This window comes from Varroa destructor, unplaced genomic scaffold (genome assembly GCF_002443255.2).
Source record: "Varroa destructor unplaced genomic scaffold, Vdes_3.0 BEIS01000005.1, whole genome shotgun sequence".
Lineage (NCBI taxonomy): Eukaryota > Metazoa > Arthropoda > Arachnida > Mesostigmata > Varroidae > Varroa > Varroa destructor.
In genome coordinates this window covers 32,272,038-32,294,425 of record NW_019211458.1, presented here as the reverse complement: position 1 = coordinate 32,294,425, position 22,388 = coordinate 32,272,038, and the positions used below count along the sequence as shown (strand labels likewise).

Here is a 22,388-nt window from a genome sequence, read left to right as displayed (position 1 = left end):
ATATCATCGAATCGTCTGAAACGCTATTTTTGGCGGGTTTAGCTTTCAGTTTTCGTTATTCGCCTTCGTCCCTGCCCACCATAATAGGTCGGCCAATTTACAAAAAAAGCTAGCCGCGTACACAGTCGGTGGTAACGGTCACGGCGATCAGACTGCGGCCGTTGTTGCTGCGCGAATAGTTGCTAAAAAATAGTTGCCAATGATACTGTTATGTTTTGCACGAACCCGACGCCTCTGCACATAACGGATTGCTTCGCAACGGTCTGAATATATTATACATTATTGATCGCACCAACAGCGCATGATAGAAGCGAGTGCAGCGGTTAGACGCTAGAAGGACCAGAACAAGTACATAATCGTCAATAAAATCTATACTGGGACAGCTTGGAAATGTTGTAGTATACTTCTAGAAGCTGTGCTTATAGTTATTGGGTAGTAAAAATAGTAACAACAACAACAACAACAACTAAAAAGGTCGGGCAACAAAAGTTCATGGTTTCTCTACTACGACGCTATAGCACATATGTGACGTATCCCCATAGGCAGTGTCGGAATTCATGCAATGGTTGTTTCTATTAATGCAACGATAGTGAAAGCTACATTACTTTGTAATTTAGGCAAAGCAATACGCGTATGGGCAATGCATTGGAAAAAAAAGGGGCAATATTTGCGCGTATCAGCTTAAATTTAGATAAAAATGGATAACCGACGACGCCTCTCTAATTTATCAGCAGCTTTGTCTGAGAGCGATGCCGTATTGTCATAACCCGAGCGCTTAGTGACCCACTTCGCAATAATCAATGTAGAGATTTATGCAGAAAAGTCGTAAGTTTTCATAACATTTCAAGAAAATTTGCTAGTCAGAACCGACCACCTTGTGCTTGCTAGATATTATCTTTATGAGGCGGACACGTAATTACTCATGAAGAAGCATTTGTTCTTATCGAAGTCGAGTTACTTTTGTATTTAGATGTGTTCGAGGGTTTAAGGCTTCGTAATTTTTTGTCTCGTATGCAATTCAAATATAGCGCAAAGCTAGCGTAAGCTGATGGCGAAATACTTAAATTGATTTCAATATTTCTCGCTTTTCAATATGTCCCGAAATAACAGGGATATTCGCAGCAAAACATGCGCCATTTGGAAATTGATTGCTTTATGTCAACACTGTAATTACCAGATAAACTTTATTTATATAAATACAAAGCATTGTTACTTTTGCTCGAGTTCTAACTTATATCACGCTCTTCTATCAAAGTGTTGCCCTCTAAATCAGAGAAACCTTTTAGTTTGATTGGTCTGGTCAACGCTTATATCTCAACTATCCATAAAGAAAGGGTGCAAATTATCATTGTGTTTATCCGGCACGAACCTGGATCCATTGGCCACAGGCGAACTGATAGAAATCGGAACACGGATTTGTGGTTGGGTCCATATTTTCAATAATCTGTGCTGCAGCCTTTACGCAACCTTGGGTAAGACAGAGATTTTCGTAGTTGGACATAGCGGCCTTCGGAGGGTCAGCTCGCACTAACGCGCTGTTTACTGAACCCGCTGCGCTGGGTGATCTCGACAGCGGGGCCACCAGGTGTCCAATGGCACCGGGCACAGCTACGCCTCGTTGAGCTGGAAAAGCCAGAAAAACAAGTAAGAAACACGGTAGTTTAAGACTAGTTATTGGTAGCGTGTCACGTAAAAATTGATGGTGGTATAAGTGCGCTAGTCAAACATGTATATATGCCAAAAAACAAATGTAAATGTATGCCTCACTTGAAACGTTGCATTTCTAGAGGTACAATTTGATTCATTTGTACGTTCGATTCTAAATCAACTTAGAATTCCTCACTACATAACCTCGTTTACGCCTACGATGATAACTCGATCTATATTTTCGTTCGAATATTACCCAACCAGAACCTTTTTGCTTGTAAGTTATACGAAGTTAGCGAAATTCTATACGAATACTTGCTTTCCGCGCGGTAAAAATTTTAAAACGAGAAATATCCATGATATTAAATTAGATACCCCCTGGAAACAGGATGTTAATGATATGCCGCTCAAACGAGAAACATATTCCATATTTTATCCGTTGCCTCACCGAATGCAGATACACCTCCGAAGAGGTTAACGCACTCTGATGCTGATCGTTTTCGGTTCACTTGATGACTCCCTATCGGTTAACACTACAAAATACGGAAAAAAAACGACACCATCATAACGATATGCTAATTTCGGATGCAACATGCATTCCGCTGTAAGGGGTACCATGTTTCGCAACGTGCTAGTCTCGAGTGACTTTCACAGTTTGATTGATCTCGTGGCCTGATTTCTGTCCATAGTCTATTCGACGAGCGCGGATATTTCTATCAATAGAACAGAATACGAATCACCTCCTTTTTTTCCAAGCCAGCACGCCTCTTCCTGTAACTTATGGTATCGGGATGGAACGTTACGATCTGTCACTGTAGCTTTATGACGTTATTCGTCGCATATTCAGAGGCAGCACAGGGACATTGCACTAGCCAAGATAGGGTCATAAATTTTACGTCCAGCATTGCCCTATTTAAGTATTGCTTCAGACGCCTGTTCAGGGCGTGGCAACTCCCGGTTTTGAACCTACTGGCGATTTAGGTTCGATTCATGTGTGTCGTCTGTAGAAACTTCAGAACAGATGGACATTTGTGCCTGATTTGTGTGTAAATTGTAGACTTACTAAGGTGAATATAATAAATTACCTTATAATTAGTAACAGTAGTTTGTTCAGTAAGCAATCAAATAACACAACAAATAACAACAAAATATCAATATTGCTTAAATTTCTGTTACACTCTGGCAAGACGAAGATCGTAATTAAAAGGTAATTTGGAGTGAGTAATGCAATGATAACTAAATAGGCGATAAATAGGTCATGGAGTCAGAAACCCCCTCGATCGGTGTTGCGTACTAGAAAAATAACCCAGTGCGAAATGATTGACTTCAGTCGAATACAAGATTAAATGAAATAACGAGTAGTTGCCAGTTGCCCAAAACATTCTGCAGCGATTGAGGGTCTTTCTTGGCTTCGGTTTACGACTCTTGGCTTCGGTTTACGACTAGAGAAGAAACCCTTCTTTTGCCTGGCTTAGAGACCAAACGTATACCTACGATTGACAGATATTATCAATCTTTTTCAAAATCTTGTCAAAGATTTCTTCGTAACATCATGATTTGTCAGTGGCGAAAACCACTATGATACCGACTCACGCATAATCGAGTACTTTTTTTTCTTTATCACTACTAAATCCTTTCAGCATGCACCCACTGTGATCGGGCCCTACGATGCATACTAGAACCAAGTTGAGCTTAACATTAGAGCTAATTTACAAGAATCCGCCGAGATCCTTGACATATAAATCTGAAAAAGAAAACATAAGCTAAAAGTATTGACCTGTTTTCTCTTAAATACGAAATATATATAAAACATCTAGGCAGGAAAGGTGTAAACTCGAGTCGTACATCCACACTTCTTTGGTTTTACATTTTGTTTGGAATGACATTATCTCTTTTTGCTATCGCATACTAATTTTTTTAGCTGGATCATTTTATTGATCACTGCCAACCTTCGTCGCACGGCCGCTTGTTTTGTGAAGAACCTCATTCTATATTGAAAATAACATTTGTTTTTATTAAACATATATAATTATTTAATTAAAATATGTTCATGTATACAGGTTTTCTAAGCGAAAACTCTTTCTGACTCAAGCAAGAGATCAAGTCTAAGGACTAGAGTACTTGAAAAAACGGAAATATCTCGTACAGATGAAGTTACGTGTACGTGCAACGTCGCATGGTCCACGTTTACTTTATCACTGTTCCTTCAAATCACAATTTAAGTAACATAACCCGTATGAAGTGATGTATTATTGCTAAAATAATATAATATAGAACAAATCCTCTGAAAAACTATCGTAGAGTGTACGATTATCAGAGCCAGATCAAGTAATATGCATTTTTGCAGGAAGGGTAAATTTTGCTTCTATGGTTGCGTACTCGATTGCGATCATTGGCAGGCTGACCTTTACCAGTCGTAGATGTGCTAACAGTGCTGAAATAATTTTACTCAGATTTCAGATAGAAGATAAGTGAGGTTTCTGTGAAAATTCGTCGTACTTTATAATAGCATTTCGATAAAGGTACAAATGTTGCCCAGGTTCGTGAAAAAATTCTGCTGTTTATAGCCAGGATGTATCATTGAAGGAAGGCTTAGAGACGGTTGTTTTGGAAAGGTTGATGTGAAAGACATTCTCTGTATTAGTTAATGCAGTTATTGCTGAAGTCGAACATCACGTGGGAGGCCTAGACATCGCATGGAACTAAACGCCCAAATCGTCTCTAAGCACTTGAAGAAAAAGTGTGAAATGACTCTAAAAAATTTCCTGCATCGATTTTTCCTTCTGCGAAGCTCTACAGAAGTGCAACGAGAATGGCTTCAAAAAGCGGTTGAAAGCTGGGTAATGAAAAGTAGATCACAGGCGACTATGATATGCAAATAAACATCGTATACGATCTATGGCACACGTCAGACCGACCTCAAATAAGCTAGACCTATGTGTGGAAATAGGGCATGCTGTTTCCGTCTGGCAAAACAATGCATCGAACCCTCTCTATCAATAACTAGCAAAATTACAACAAGCCACTGCGTAACCGACCGACGAAAAAAATCGTCGTATTCTATTGTTTCAATGCAGACCAGATACAACTTTAGTTACCACCCGAACAAAAAGTAAGACCCTTTCATTTTAATTTTACAAAATGCTGATACACCTGCCGTATAGCCAGACTTCGTACAACTAGTTTATCATCTGTTTTAGTCTCTGCAATGGTGTTCGTTTTAACGGAGAGGTGCGAACAATACTTCTCGTCCAGAAACCATATTGGCAAGATATTATGGTATTACCATGGACATCACAGAAAATAATTTCACTTCTGTGAAACTATACGTGCGATAACAGATTATATCGGTATAACGAGTTATTTTTCGAGACACTTAACGGTGCTCGCCTTAAACATACATACCTTGGTAGAAATTATAGCCAAAGAAGTCTATGACTATTCTAATTCGAATAGCGATAACGCCAACGAGGCACTAAGTCATCTTAATGATGTTATTTGAACAACAACTAAACACGGTACTGAGTTGTAGCCCTTATCAGGATTTCAAGGTACTCGACACTGCCGAGCTCATTGGATTATAATTATTAGATGGTAAACCTTTATGCTGTCCTCACTCCAATCTGTTTCGTGCGCAGCTTCGGCATTAAGGGTTATAATATCGCCCGGTAAATTACACCCTAGGGTAGCAACTGACGTGGTAGTTGTCAACATATATGAACCTTACTCTCTGCTGATGAGTTACACCACACGCAAGTTTCTATGGGCGTCTTCCGATTGAGAGTAAACTGAGTGCAGAACTAAACTAATGGATCGTGGTCGATAAAATGTATTCTAACGTAGTTGTACGCGTAGTTGTAGGCAACAGGTCGTACGCCAGTGACGCACGACGCACCGAAGGAAAGCAGAAACTTCATACATGCGACAGAATACAGCAAGGAACCAGAGAACCGAAAGACTGCCCTTCTGCGCAAATATACGGGCCTTATAGGTCAATAGCCCGATATTGCAAAATGAACAAGCTGTCAGAGAGCTAGAAGAGTTTTGATATGACAAAGTACGTTATCAAGTGAAGCTTCTTCAGAGTATGTACGAAAGCAGACGCTCGTAAGGGTCCTGCCAAAAGAAAAAGCAGGCGAACTTTGACACAGGGTTTCAAACTCCACGTAATTTGAACTCGACAAATATTTTTTGAGGCAGGGTTTTTAGACTAAGGTGATGCTTGAGAATGCACTTGAACTGGCATCGCTAACGGAGACTAGTAGGGCTAAAATCAAGAAGAATGACAGTGTGTTACGCTGGGGCAGTTTGGTCGCAGGTCGAACACACAGATCCGCTGGTGAACCTAGATTTGTGTGTTAAACCGAGTTGCCATTTGGCCCACTTTTACTCAGTCTTCCAGGTGCACTAGCCCAGGTACCCATAATACATCCTAGAAATTGTGTATAAAATACGATATTTTTTACTCTCGGGTTGCAACTACAATAAAATTACTGGGAAAATATCTGCTGGTGAATGATCCCTCCTGTGAGTGTGATGTGCCAATATAGCGTTCGTGAATTTGGAATATGTATGGTTTATAGCTGTGACAATTTTAGCCTTGAAACCTTCAAAATCACAAAGAGATGCATTGGTAATTGTCTGCAATCTACATAAGGATTAGTGCTCTCGGAAGTTAGAGAGACAGCAGCGCCACGCGTAAACACCAGATTATCAGCTTGTTTATCAAGCGTCAGTAGCTGAATTTCATGAATCATTTGATACTGTAGTAACTAGTTTTATTGACTTTCAATACTTTTCGCAAATAGCGAATATTGACAAATCTATTTCGGCCCAAATGCTACACTTGCAGTTAATGTAGACACGTTTTGTATCTGGCAATAAACCAAAGCTTAGGATGTTTTGCATTTTTATTCGACGTCAAAAAGATGTGTTTAATGACGCCTAAATTGGCGGGCTTATCTGAACAAAATCGTTCTGTCATTTCGTATTGCCGTTGTTATTACGTCAAAACGTTGTAAGAAAAACTACAGTGTGCTAAATCTGAAAACAGTGCGCTCTGCTTTTATCTTTACGCATGTACGATATGGCTTATTTGTATCGATGATTACTGCAGAATTGTAGTGAACTAATAAAACGTCGAAAAAGCTTAACTCGCTCCATCCATCCTCTGTACAGACTACGATTTTTCACTAAAGCGCCATTCGTGTGCCACAGAATAAGCCAGAGGGCTTTTTACGGTGAGTGCGACAAGCTATCTGACTCTTATTCTGTAACTGACCTCTAATTGATAACCCGGGTCCAGCAGTGCCCTCTACGACCGCCTACATTAGCTAGTTAACCCCGCACCCGATGTCTCCATACAACGGTACGCCCATTCAATGGTAAACCAGCTTCCGAAATAGATAGTCCGATATATTAAGTGTTGACCTTAAATTTCAGGTCCGTTTAATGTTCATGGCTTTCAATTATTACATACTCGTTCGCTTTGTATTGAACATTAGAGAGATCATCATAATGATAATAATGCATTAGTATATGCTAATAGTATCAGCTGTAGCGTCCCCTTAGCACTGGAGTGCCGAAAAAGTATTGTTTGTTTTCAAACCAAAATTATATAATATAGCTTATATTTAATATTTTAACTAAGTATGCGCCATTTTGATCGCTGAATTTTTACCATTCTTCTGGTAACGTCATAATCTACCGGAAAGCGTAATTAACCGTAGAACTTCTGCTGTTTCTTGGCGGAAAATTGTCACAAGTGAGTTTTGCACTTCTCCATTAGAACTAAATTAACATTCAGTGAAGCTTTTACAGAGGCTTATAGAGGGTTATAGTGCAGATGCATTCAATTTTCTTATCAGTGTATGAGGTCATCGCCATCCTCGTGGAAGACCCGTTTCGGCCGATTCTTTTCGATAGGTTTTCGTATGATATATCGGCAAATGGAGATCCGAATCAATGGTAAAATACAAAAATTCGTGGTGCACGATCCTTTTTCAGTTTCATCAAACGCATAGCATCACTTTCTTTGGCGTTAATTTGGGTTTTGCTACAGAATGTAGAGAACATCTTTGCAATTGTACATTATTATGTGTTGTCTGTTTTTCATCATTCTCTCAGCCGCTTTCGTTGCTTTCTTGTAGAGTCTTGCAGATCGAAATACGATCGAGTGAATAAATGAGTTCCGGTCAATCCGCGTGGCACAAAGCATCTTTTTGTGCCTACCTCTTCTTAAGTAGTTTCAAATTATTTGATGGTATAGGCTTTACTCCTTACCGTTGTCGTGGCTAATTACGTATCAGATCTGCTCTATTTTAACATCAACTTTTTTTTTTTGATAGTTGGGCGACCACCACGAGGTACTCTTTCCCATTGAAATTTTCGGAACCATCTTTAGACCTGTCTCTTTGATAACGCATCTTGACCATAAATAGCACTTTTTTTTTTCTCGTATCTGTGCCTCTATTGAATCAAAACTATAAAATATAGCGACCTTTTGCAGAAATTTTACTTCTTTGACAGGGTGCTCTATCTGAAGTATGCTTAAAAACATTCCAATAGCTTTGGCACATCTATTACTGCCAACTTTCATATGACGCGACTCTGATATGTTATGCGGCTAGAAAAAAAAAAAACGGTCAATACTTGTTCGCCAAACATCGTAAAGTGTATTATCCTAAGTTTGCAGTGGCCTAGAGTAATACCTACATATGTTGTGATACTCTGTACTATACTATGTCCTGCCGTATCCTGACACCATCGAAACAGGGGTTGCTACTGCTGATCAATAAATTTTCGGAGTCTGTCGTTCTGCGGCGTTATCCTGTCTTAGCTCTAGCAGCCAACCGTTAGTCATAACATTGAAATTATGTAAATAGAACAGATGCAATGTAAGCCCGCCCAGAACAAACATGTTGGTGTATTAGTAGTTCAGCGGAATCCTATTATTTCTGTATAGTAGCTTATTTTCCATAAAATAACTAGCAAAGGAGCGAGACAAGTTATCATTTAGTATTAGCAGTTATGGGTAGATTCATGTTACGGGTAAATCCACCGGGTTAACTTACTGACAATGGTTGAAAGCACAGATTGTCAAGAGCTATGTAGTCAGCAGGGTGAACGACAAAACTTGCCAGCAAACGCAATGGTATCAATGTGTGAAATGTGTAAAGCATTGTACGGTGTCTATGTGCGCCTGTTTGTGTAGACAGATGTAATTTTTACTTAGCTGCATGGTTCTCCTTAAAACGCTATAATCAAACTTATTCTACTGTTACTTTGGAGCAGCAGCGAAAATTGTGCATTCAATCAATTAATGTAGAAAACCGAAACCGTTACATTGTTCCCTTTGATGTTTTGCGGTCTGTTGAGGTTCAGCCCTTCAAACTTTCTAAAAATAGAAAGGATCCATATTTACGTTTCAGATTTCGCATCCGGTATCTCCGCAGTGTTGCTTCAGACGGCCAGCCCTTAGCACAAAACGAAGTGCATCTACATACAACTTTGAATCTATGTGATTTCAGATTCTTCACCAGGTCTTCTCGTACTACACAAACGACATTACAGCTGTTGCAACGTTGATTTATCCACACATCAGAATTATTCATTCGGATATTTATGCGCATGCATGTATTTGATTATCAAAGACCTTTTCATTGCGGTACTCTCATTAATAAACTATTACCGTAATCCAGTATCATCGTACATTCAACTGTGTGAACACAAACCCAACGGGATTGGCACTGAATATTCCCTTTGAAGCCAAAATGAAGATGGAACTAAAACGCGTTTCCGTAATGGAACATTATCCATGACATAGAAAAAAAATACGTCATTGAATTGCTTACGTACGTCCCGGATTTTGTTTTACTATAAGAGAATAACTTGTGCCACTAGACGATTGAGCGTACGTCACCTCGCTTCGGACTATAGCGTAGACTAAAACGACAAAGATCGTATTTTTTTCTTCAGGACATCGAACGGTGAACGAAATCATCAACGAACATTATTCAAAACATATAGATGAGAGACACATTACTAGATTTACACTACGGTGAGTTTTCTTTATTACGAAAAATAGCCGTTCATGAAATATATGCGGAGCATTCAACATCTGTGTGACAAACGTGGCTTTTGTCATAATTGCAAATATAGCCCGAAATTGTATTTTGTACAGTTACCCAATGACCCGCTGATGCGCTTTGGACCAGGGCTGATTAACACATCGACTCATGCTCATCAATATAACAAGTTGCTTATAGCCTATATTACCTTTTAGACTTTTCTCCGCTGTACACCCTTGCCAAAAGTAGCGAATCATTGTTCTCCATGTTTAATAGACTGTAAAGCATCTTCCACGCATTGCAGACGCTTGTCTTATCATTACTACTCACCGAGTATGTTTTGGTACTGATGCCCTACAACGGCTAAGGCAATCGCTGTAGCCAGAAACATCGCCACGGCAACAGAAGCTATCCCACAGAGTGTCCGCTCGTTCCGGGTCCGTCGATCCCACCAGGAAGATTGCCAAGTCCTGCAACAAAATGGGTGATAGGAAGAGCGGCCCAATTGACGTTAGTGAAATATTACTGATGAATTGACTATTAACTGAATCAAACGACTTTCAGGTGTATTTCCTCACAAAAACCTATGAAATGTTTGGACTTCGAAATTTGTGTGTACTGTAGCTGGCAACACTTTTCTAATCGAATTGTTCAGACTTTTGTAAAGCAAATTGTAAAGCACAAGAAAACAAAAAGCCGGACAGTAATGGCTTGTACGAAAGGAATGGATATTGTGACGCAATACCGTTGCGATCTTATCTACGGCCGACAGTGGAGGATATCTTTGAAAATTGACAACCGATAATCTACACAAGCTCAACATAACAATTGTCCACCAAAGTATCTGTAAACAAGCGAATCAAAGATTGCATCAGCAACGAATACATCCTGAAATAAAACAGTCAAAAAGCCGTTCAGAGCCAAGTAGCAAGTATTATCAAGAACTATGCAGCTTTAGTTGATGCTGCAGAAGGGATTCCATACTAGCAGAAATATGACGCTACACAATGGGATACATATGTAAAAGAGTTTTTGCACTGAATAAAAGACTAATAGTAGGCAGCCATCTTGAAATCTCCAATGATAACCATATACACTAATGTATATAAAGATGATTTTCTCATTAACTTTGTTGTCACTACTATCTATGTCCCGCGCTTGACCAGTTCCTGTATAAATTCAACTCGAATTCTATATTTTTAAAGCCTATACAGGAAAGGATAGTTGCTGCAAAACAAAGAAATCCGCTAAAACGCCATTGAAGCAAATTGGCATCTTCGCGTCTGCCTATTTCCCAATTTTTAGTTTTATGTCAACCGTTCCTATACGATTCCTGACTTATTCAGCCTAGCATCTCTGCTGATACGTGATAACAAGTATAAAGACATACATCTTTGAAAAAAAACAATCACGACTCAGTCTTCGAGCCCGTTGCTGCCCTTCTTCAAGTGTCCCCTCTCACTTTTCTACCCCTGTCCCGCCTATGCACCCTCGAAATTCATCGAAACAAAACAAAAGTCTTCACAACCCAAACTTACGACTTTAATAAGCAGTATTTCAGAGCTCGAAAGAATAGACGAGGCAGCAGCGACGCGACACTATCGCGGCTCTTGCGAACCAATGTATCCCGAGGATATTTACAAGATCAACAGCGACACTGATATCTTCAGCAGTCTTCGAGTTTGATCAAACTGCTACTAGCCGACAGTCGGAGAAAGTCAACTATTCGTAGGCTGCGACGTTGGACTTCTACTCTTTCTGATTAGAAGACTATATCCGTGTCAACAAACTTAAATAATATCTTTCGTATGGAAAGATGCATTTGCCTAGGTAAGGCTGTGATTTGGTGCAAGGTCCTATTTTACGTAGACCTATTTTCGGTAATTAGCATTGGAATCTTACGCAGTGAAAAAAATGATGCTTGCTATGAAACGGTCGTTCATGGCCGTTAAACATGAAATGTGCTCTGCAATGCAAGGAACTTCAGTCACTTAGTTAGCGGTGTAATTCTAAGGTCTAGCGTGCGATATTGTGTTAAAATTCTCTAGCTGTTTCTATGGTTTATAAAGCTGATTGAGAAAGCAGCCGTTATACGATCGTGACAGTCCCTGTTCTCATACACTTTAATAATGAAAGGAAGACAAAGACGATATTGTCACAACAAGCTCAGTATTTTCCAAGACCCGCCTATTTGGCACCAATTGATAACTTGCACCGTGTAGGCTGACAAAATAAGTAGAAAATAACTTTAAAGCAATATTTAACTTCAGCTGGAAAACGATTGGCCAGAGATATCTACTCAGATTTTAGCAGCAAAGCAGCAAATGGCTTTCACGATCACATTTCGTAGCAACGCCTAATATATCATATTTTTCACACAGTCGAGTAATGGAGGAAAGCGTACTAGTTTTAACAACAAAGCCAGTGGGGTCTTCACTTTTGGGGGTTATTAGCCACTTGTTTAGAGTTAAATAGCTTGGCTTTTGTAGGGGGAAAACAAATCGGCGCATCGGTCTTCACACTTAATACAATCAATGTTTTCTGTTGTGTACAAGTCAGTAGTTGTAATGAAAAAATCAGCATGTCATTATTTCAGTTTATGTGAGTTTGCTATATAGCATAAATGCAGTTCTATGTGATATTAAGAAGGAAAACCTCAATACAAGAGGCATACAGAAGGACCATTTCACTGCCAGGCCATGTCTTCACCGGGGTAATAGTAGCATGGCGTAGAACTCACCAAGTGTGGTACCCGAGAAGTGTTTCACAGAAAGGTCCCAACGGGATTCCGCCCTCAGATATACCTTGAAGGATGTTATTTGCCGGACGACTTGCCAGGAACCTATCACAGTAACTCTCCGTTATCGGCCAGAACCCTTTGTAGGGATAGTAGCGGTCGAACCCATAGCAATGCATGATAGAGCATCTCGGATGTGTATATTACTTAACATAGTTGAGTTACTCCACGAAAGGAAGTAAGCCCTAAGGAGAAAAAAGGCATATAGCCTCCGAGCCGCCCTTATCAGCTAGACGTTCTGTTGTTCATTCGCCGTCGCACAACGCCAAAGGTCGCGTTTCGAAATTCAAATTTCAAAAAACAAATGTAATTCTTTCGGCATATTTGACTGTATAAGTGCCTACATGCGCGAGCTACGCGTGAGCCGTTGAAAGCTAGGCTAGGAAGCATCGTATGCAATTTGATAGAATATTGATATTTTTGTTCGAGATCTTTTGAGCACGAACTGCCGGGGTAACTCGACTTTCAGTTCGAACACCGCGTTCTCGAAACTACATTTTTCTGCCGTTATACTTCAATTATTAGTGGCCGTTACGTATCAAGCCGACAAACTTTTGAATATGGAAATCAACTGAGAGATATAGAACCTGTTACATAATTTGTTCGTATTGCACACGCTGACTCAAAAGTCAACAAATATATAACAAAATACGAAGTTATGTCAATGAACATTTTGTTGAAATTGAACCTCATAAGCCTAGCTCTGTTGAGATGAACATCTCAACAGAGCTAGGCTTATGAGGTTTCTAATATTTCACAGGCCCTTACATCGCGTAAAACGATCATTTCGACTAACTGCGATCTTGGTGGAGCTTTTTTACGCAGCTTCTAAATTTACATATTATGCAGATATATTTAAAACGACATAACAACTTGCTAGCAACATCGACGGTGATAGAAAAAGCACGCGTACGTACTTAACTGCACACGAATTACTGGTAATAAAAGAGTAACTAAGATATTTTCTAGCTTTTTCTTTCAGTTTTTTTTTTAATTATATACACATATATATACTTCACATTTGTAAAAGGAAAAGTAATTAGCGGTGAGGCTAAACTGTGCCCTGCGCGTCTGTCCCGACATATATAAATAGACGCATTCTTGTTTATTCTACGGTGTCCAAATTAGTGTTACTTTTAATTGAACTCAAAATGTCATTACTATAGTTTCTCCAGCTCGTGCGAATTTGCCGTATATATACATAAGTATAGAAACCACATATGGGCTATTTGAAATCTGCCAAAGCGCTAAGACACGTGCATAGAAAAATTAAGGAGAACACTAACGCAGTAAAAAATCATTATTTTAGCTTCACTAGTTTAAAAATGATCGATTGCAAAGTCTGCTAGGCTCACTTGTAGAAGCCTTATTAAGCTACACAGTTATAATTCGATCTACTAAGGTCTGCTTTGTAAGCCAGACGTAAAAAACTTCCCACTCAGAGGTCTGTCGAGTTAAAACCGTTATGAGATAGGCCGATGAAAGGAACTCGGCCCCACCGGGTTGACTTAATTGCGAGACCACTAGCCAGTAATTTTTCTCCCATTATGAGGTCAACTATTGTCATACAACAAGATCACTTACCGCTGTTTCTTGCACCTCCTGAATCCTTAGAATATTTCTCCAATCCAAAGCGAATCTTCACAAAAATAGCACAACTAGCTTCTAGATTTATATAAGGCTTGTGAGGTTTTTCGGCCCAACGGACGTCGTCTGTAGTTTATTGTTATCCGTTTGATGCAGCCATCTGGAGCTTAAATTTACATATAATACAGCTTTTAAGCGCTATGGGTTCCTTCGCTGAAACGCTGTCAGGTGCTGCTGATCCTTATTCAGCTTTTCACACACAGTCCTCATTGTTACAGCTACATATTTCCCAGTAAGGAAGTAGCGAGATAGGCAGTGTTTCGATTACACAGTCTCATCGTACAAACAATTCTTTAAGAAGTAAACGGAAATAACATTTTATTCATGTAGCGCAACCGAATCAGAGTAGTTCAGAGAGAAAACGTACTAAGGCCCAAATAAAGTAGCTAAAAAAACGTGTCTAAAAAGCTTCCGAAATTACTTCCCAGGCGATCTAATAGTTATTAATGAATTGTAGTAAAGGAAAGAAACAGCAGTGGCTAGCGGTTCGACTCTTCGTTATAAAAGCTTCAGGACAGTCAACTAATTGTTTTCGAGGAAGTAATAGTAATATGTAGTAACAACAACAATATTAATAGACCCTAATCACGATTGGAGCACTCACAGGTAAGGACCCTAGCTCTGAATATAGCTACTGGACCTGCTTTATATTAATGCCAATCTCGTCAGTATGGCATTACTATGTTTTGATAGAAGTAACGTTTTTTGATTTGTTTTCAACTTTGTTTCAATAATATGAAAACGTGTTAGACATAGATATGCTTTCGGTTTCTACTAAAAACTCTTCGATGAAAACAATAAATAACGGCAGTTAAATGTCTCATCGATTTGTCCGTATATTTTAAGTAACGATATTTACTGATACCTAAGTGACGCTAACTCCACACTGTTATATTAGTATCTGAATGTTTTGCATCTTTAGCTAAATAAATAAATAAAAATAGAGACGTATGCTTTATATATATGTATATAAATGTTTTTTTTTATATATACGCGTTTCTGATATATATATATATATATATATATATATATATATATATATATAGGGAACATATACGATTTTTATATTGAATTATGTAACAAGTTTTATGCCGCTTTGAAGCACGATTACGATTATATATTTGATTTATCTTGCTGAAGACTAAGCAGTGATTAAGCACAAACTATACTGCCTAAATCCTTTCGAACCTTACGCTTTCGTAATGCTCTTATGTATTGCTTCGTACAACGTAGGCTGGCAAAAATATAATAATAAATCACCAGAGTTCAAAGCGAACGGAAATCACCTTGCCTGATTTATTGGTGTAAACCAAAAAGGCTATACGCTTGTCATGTATCTGCTCAAGTGTTATCAAGTGTGTCCCATTTCGTTATCTCTAACAAGTCGGCTTTCTAAAGCCAACAATACGCAGCTGACAATTCTCGACTGGTAATTAAGCTCCTCGTATTGCGTTCGGAAGACTGGTCCTTTTTCATCTAAGAGTCCAGCATTTACTTTACAATGATCATCCTGTCGATAAGTCGCGATAACAAATGACAGCTTGGACACTAAAGGATTGCCGCTGCCGTAGAAACTATTCAAAGTGAACACGTGTACGTTTTCTGCATGAATTAACAAGTCTCCCACACTATTCTCGTAACCCGGTTAGATATAACACAAGGATATTTTGGCCTCCACCCCCTACATTCTATTAACTGCACACCTAACCTAACCTAACGTATTCATTAATCGGATCGGAAGATTAGCGTTATGCACATGTTAATGCAGTAATGACAATCATAACCCAACAGTCCCTATCTGTTTCATGTAACATCAACAGCGAGAACTGTTAGTAACGTAAAAAACAACGCTGTAGACTTTTTTGGTGCCGCAATTTACCCATCAGTTCGCCTGCTGTCCCTCCGACGATGACGGCGACGGGCCGCGCTGTAAACGGTGAGCAGATAAACATATTGGAACGCGTATTTGCATTTGTTCACTTTGCCGGTGACATCTCGGCACAGCGGCAATGGGTGTTGCTGGATTTCGAAAAGCTGTTCCAATTACAATTGCAACATGTCAATTGTGATGTCGAGCCCACTATTACTATCCACCGGATATTGGACGTTGTGAGCATCTAAATGTGGGTTCGTTTGACATTCACGTGCGCGTGTCTGTGTAACAGAAGGTCAAAGAGTCACGGTGTTTATAGCGCTAGCAACCATTTCAAAATCTATATCATCGCCAATTCATCGTTGGAAATTGCAGCTGATGACGCCAAACAACCAACAGGCAACATTTATTAGGAAGACAAAATTTGTAGTATAACAGAACTTCGAATAGGCAAGCGAATAAATACGATCAAAAGTTCGCGGTCACACAGCTTCTAAGACCAAACGTTACTTCCAAGTTATCTATAAAATTAACAACATTTTAGTATTTCTGCTTTCGTTGTAGACCACTGCATATTACAGTTCCATTATTACATCGTTTCTCGGAACGGCTTTCTCGTCATCAGCGTTTATTCTTCACTGGCAATATTTACCGGGTCTAAAATAACGCTGAAAATAGTAAACGGCAAATTTTAAAGATAGTAACGAAAAACAATAACAATCCGTCCATCTTAATCAACGCGCTCACTGCCCTGCCCGTAGGTAGCCAAATAATTTGGTTATTATCATATTTGTATTACGCTGTGCTAGGTTCATTTCTTCAAGTATCTCTTGTTAGTGGTCCAGGCACATCTAAAGTACTAGGGTCCGGTGCAGGCAGGTCAAATCGCTATAGTTGTACTGGTCCTGGCCATCTTCATGTCACTCATCGGATGCGTCGTCTGCTCTTAGCGGTGACAGTGTACTTTACAAATTTCCACTCGACATCTAACGCGGGGCTCCGAAGCGTCCTGCCTTCAACTAATAACGGCATCATAAGAACACCGTTAACAGCAGTTATACCAGCAATATTAACAAGCAATACGCGGTCAGCGTCGTTGCCAACGGAGCGATCATCCACCGCAGTGTCATGCCACCTGGCTTGTCAAAATTTGCGGCAATCAGAGGTCTAATGTAGCTGTCTTGATGATGATTGATTGACGTAAATAGCTAACAAGGGAGGGAAGACGCATGCGTCGTCCTCATGGCTGTAAAAGTTCACGCAATGTCGAGACACTGAGAAGCAGCGTGTCTGGATGATCACTGCACGAGCGAGTGGCGGCTGCTGCTGCTGTTGGGGATGAAGTGAGCACCATAAAATACATATGCATCGGTTTGATTCCGTGACTAACAGACTATTTAACCTACAACGGCGACACATGCTCTTCTCCTTTGTCATGTATGCTCGAGGGGTTTAAGCGAACGTACGGGTGGCGCAAGAGAGGACTATGTACGTTATGAACGTTTTCACTAGTACCACTAGTTTCTCCTTTTGGACATGCATTGCGGTGTGTCGTTAATAATAGATGATAGTGCAACGCGTACATAGCTTATGTTCTTGTAAGAGATAAACATACTGCATCTGTAGACTTCAGTCGCTGATTCCGCACTTTGAAAATGTTCTGCTTAAACTTTGGGCAAGTTTCAATTGTGTCTCGGGTAAGACATGCTATCATCAATATATTATTATTATTATTATTATTATCAATTATTATTAAGAATTATATATATATATATATATATATATATATATATATAATTCTTAATAATAATAATAAAATCTTGAACATTAAATTTTACCACTCTGGGAATAAGTTTGGAGTGTGATAACTTTCGTTACTGGCAATTGGTAAAAGGCAGTCGTTCATATTCTCTGACAGAAGACACGCGTGTTTAGATATAAATCTACGATAGATTTATGTTGGTGTCTGAGAACGCTCTAGTTCTCATCGAAGCCGGTAACAAATCCTAGCAGTACGCTGAATGCGGCCTGGTCAAAGTGATCGCTCCGGCAGGCCCCAGAAGCATCGTCAAATTTTGTTTGAACGCACTGCTTCTTCGATGAAAGGTTTCAGAGACGGTATTATAGTATGTTTTCGTATGTTGCAAATAAAGAAATATTGTAGCTTGCTGCGAAGACACGTAAAGAATTGTTTTACTCTATAGAGCTTGTGGGCTTTGCGAAAAGCTTCGGACGTTCCTACACCGATATGTGCGATTTCGAATTGCCCTGCACAAAAAGGCCTAGCTGCTGCTCATATCCAGCTTAATTTTTCAATCACACTCGCCACAGTCCGTGTTCTCAGCTAACGAAATCTTGTTTTTAAATAGCAAATTCACATTTTTTGCTAACAATGTAGCGTTACTGTGATAGCTGAGGCGGTGGTAAAAACGGTGTCCCGAACAACTTTTTACTTAGTCCCATTCTAAAATCCACGTAAAACGATTTTCTGAAGATTCGCATAAAATGCGGCAGGAATAAGATGAAGAGATACACACTGAGGTTGCGAGCAACCGCACCTCGCGGTTTCAGTCGTGCTGAACAAAAAAGCTCCAGAATTTTAGTTTCAAGGCACTTCAGACATTTGAAAAAATGTTAAGTAGTTTCTCGAACACCCGAAGCAATTTACGAGCAATATGCACACACGACAAGCCTTACTGTCGTTAAATACATTTATGTAGACCATTCATATATTATAATGCTCAGCAATATGCAATCCATGTGATCGTCTATTTCCCAAGCATTAACCGGCTCACCTACACTGCGTTTCAGGTATTGTACCATATTTTATGCATATCCGGAAATAGGTTCTTCTCAGCTGAAGTTGAAGAAAGAAGCGCGGCATCGCAGAATAGCAAACGACAGAAACAAATTAACTGAATGAATATTTCCCATTTTATATCCAGTTCTACTGTCATTTAGCATACCTTTAGGCGGCTATTGTCTTAGCACGCACAGAGCGTGCCTACGCCCGGTTTCGAACCTAGAACACCATATGCGTCTTTGCCTACGGACAAGCACATTACATTAACATTGATTAATCCTGGACAAAATAGTACGACAACTAGCTGTTCTTTCTCATCCATTAACTGTCCGCTGTTGTAGACGATAGCTACCTTATAATAAATGCGAACGTTGACTTTCGTAATTCCGTTAAGCCTTTTTAGTTTGTTGTAGAATAGCATGATCTAGAATCTTTACGTGTCTATAAACGTCAGCTTCAAACCAAGAATGGGTAGGGTACATATATTGTTTAATAGCTGGATAGCATTGTGTTGAATCACAAAGTCTACCGATATTTTACGCGCATATTTTCCTAGTAACTCCTTTTACTATGTGATCCTTGGCACTGTATATTTTGCAAATGAGTAGAAGTTTCAGTATTTCTTGAATACTAACGACAGAACAAAAACATACATTACGCAAGCAAAACCAATTTCCTAAAGTTAGTAGTTTAACTGAATCTATACGCTTTCCTATGTACTCGAGTTATGACGGACTACGCACAGTTAACTGCGCGGTTAGGTTCTAACCTTTACTAGAGCTCTGGTTTGTAAATATATTCCAGATATTTGATTCGTAACCATTTGTGTCTCTAATCTACAATTGATGAACTGTTAAATAAACACTCGGAACTATTAAGCTGACTTTTTTCAATTGCTATTGCTAGTTACACAGTATTGGACGAATTCTAATTTCGAAAACACTAGGGGTCGCTGCTTCCAGCCCCGCCAAACGCACACGTTACACGACAAGTGTAATCAAAATAAATAACTATCTGTCTCTAAATTAAACTGAATCGAAACCGCACAAGTTCACGTTGCTAGCTGTTCGTAGGTTTTCTTTTAGCTAAAAGTTTGCTACCTTTACACTTTGGTCGAGTATGGGTCTGGGGGGGGGGGGTCTCGTACCTTCAGTCTTTCGAGTTTTTCGGGTCACTTCGACGAAGTTGCGAAGTGCTTATTCAGATTCGGACTCAGCCTCGTAACGACGCAACTGTCACATGTATTTTTTCTCAACACTACTAGCCTTACAGGAACTATTTAAAGTCATAATAACTATCTAAGGATAACTCGACGACACTTTGTTGTTTGTAAGGCACAATAGGTGATTACTAGCAGTTGTTCCTAGTATCCCGAATAAATTTAGTAATTTAATACGATATTTGAAGCTTCAAATATATAGGTTAATTGAGAAATTGCTGAAAGCACAAATGTTAGTTTGCGAAAAAAACAAAAAAAAAAAGACGCAGTTAGTACATCTATGGTGAGCTAACTAGCGATTTTTCGGCTTAAATATTTCAACAGCAGCCATAATTTATACGCAGAATTAGTGTGTATCATAATGAATGTGTTTTGCTGGCATACCAGTTTGATGTAAGTGCGATGATTCGACTAGTTGAACTGGTCTGTGCACTTTTGAGGCCTTCGTCTATCGTTGTTGAGGCTGACGGCATCATCCTAAGATCTACTTGTTTTCGTTGTTAGTTTAATCGATATCGTAACTTCGGCAGCGATTATTGTTGCGTCGTTTGTTAATCTCCTAAATAACACCGCAATGGGAACTTGTCCACTAGTTTGTTTTTCACTTAACTTCTCCACCATCGGCTATTAATGAAAAAACATCCGGAATTTTACACACGCGAAATCGATCTTTAGTTCTGTTGTCGCAGGCAAGATCCATAGGCCGAAACAGATCGGTAAGCACATACTACTGTAATTTCATGTTCTTTAAAAAAACTGTCGCCTTCATTTGGGCATTTTAACTAGGAATTGCAAAGGAAATGGGTACCATTGTCTACCGACTCCACAGTTGGTGAACAAATTTCATACCATTTCGGTTCACTCACTTCCGTAGCGCTTCTTCTCTAGACCACGTCAGGCAGGCGACTAATTGAATAAGAAAGCGTACGCCTACACCACCAGGTAATTACGCTAGACACCAATCACATAGCGGGGCACGAGGGGTTTGTTGCCGAATAATTTACTCTAATCCGTCGAAACACGCACAATCCAAGCCTCACTCAACCACCAAGCGTTTCTGAGCTGGAATGGAGCACCGAATTCCGTTCACATTGGACAGTTAACCGGATGCGGTACTGCTCGCGGGCGATTTTGCCAGGCTAGATTTGCGATTACAGTGTCCAAGGCATCGTGTCTTTCCCAATGGGAAAGGGCATACCATATCCCTTGCCTCTTTGTATCAGTGCAGTGGACTTCGTTTAACATGACTACAAATCAAAGGCCTACAGCCGTTTTGCTGAACGTGTGACACTTTGTTTTTTTCTAAAAACAAGATAGGTTTATGTCTTAACTGTAAGGCGAATCCTAAGATGTGTCCTGATCAATAAAAAAAAAATTAGCAATGTTCCTATTGTGGCCTTTTTGACGTACATAATTTTTTGCGTCGTTTATGTTGCGTCATGGATGATGGATACTTCTTGATTGCTATACAGAAAATGGAAGAACTTCTGGCAACGAGATGGATCCGTAAATGAATAACGAATGATTTTTTTTGTCAGTCTATAGTAATTTAACTTTCACATTACATAGTAGACCGATCTTTTCCTTAACGACATAGGACGACAAATATTATATATTCTTATGCGGTGTTTACATAGCAAGATAAGTGTAGTTTACATTCTGCTAACAGACCGCAGAGCAGGCCATGAGGCTCTACGGATGTTCCACCGATTCGATCTTGCTCTTATGCTGCTTCCTCCGCAATATACAAAAAGCAATATCCGTGGATTTCTGTGATACTAAACATCAGATAAGCGTATTCCTAAATCTGATGGTTAAGGATTTTACATGACAAAACCGAAGTATATCTTCGGTTCTGGTTAAATAGCATTCGCTTTTTTCTACGTCGCGGTCTGTTTTACAGTCGGACAGAAAGTATATACACAGCTAAAAGAGAAAGGTTCACAATCAAAACTGATGCTTCTTTGACTTTTTTCTTTCTAACGGGAAATATACTTTTACTAGCTGTGAATCTAGCACCTCTTACGCACAAATAAGCGCCCTCCTGTGCCCCTTCCAGACCTTTTGTTTTGACAGAACAGCGCTAGTTTGAAGTAAAATTAGAATCAGCTCCGAACCAAGGCCCAAATATACGTGGTTCAATTAGTGAAGGTTCCGCGCTGCAATACGAATACCTTAAAAGTGAAGTTTGTTGTATACTGTGCTAGGATATAACTTTGTTGACAATTACGCCTCTTTTGTGACGCTAAACAGGGTATGAACGTGATACCGAGGTAGGGTGATTATTGCAACTTGGCGAATCAAACGGAGGTGAAATTGTTCAACAAATATAA

The 22,388-nt window shown here is 39.5% G+C and overlaps 1 protein-coding gene across 4 annotated transcripts in view; it reads right to left on the bottom strand.

Annotated features, from left to right (window-relative positions):
* Positions 1-22,388, bottom strand: part of Nep2 (M13 family metallopeptidase neprilysin 2) — a 51,360-nt gene that overhangs the window by 10,349 nt on the left and 18,623 nt on the right. Inside the window, exons 1-4 of one of the 4 annotated variants that reach the window (XM_022806332.2) lie at positions 20,905-21,181; positions 20,440-20,679; positions 10,047-10,186; positions 1,370-1,623 (exon numbers count right to left, since the gene is read on the bottom strand). In XM_022806332.2, coding sequence (XP_022662067.1) covers positions 1,370-1,623; positions 10,047-10,186; positions 20,440-20,531 — 486 coding nt within the window. In that variant the 5' untranslated portion in view covers positions 20,532-20,679; positions 20,905-21,181. Of the gene's footprint in view, positions 1-1,369; positions 1,624-10,046; positions 10,187-14,097; positions 14,256-20,439; positions 21,182-22,388 lie in introns of those variants that run through there. The other 3 variants (XM_022806331.2, XM_022806334.2, XM_022806333.2) reach the window with 3 other exon arrangements.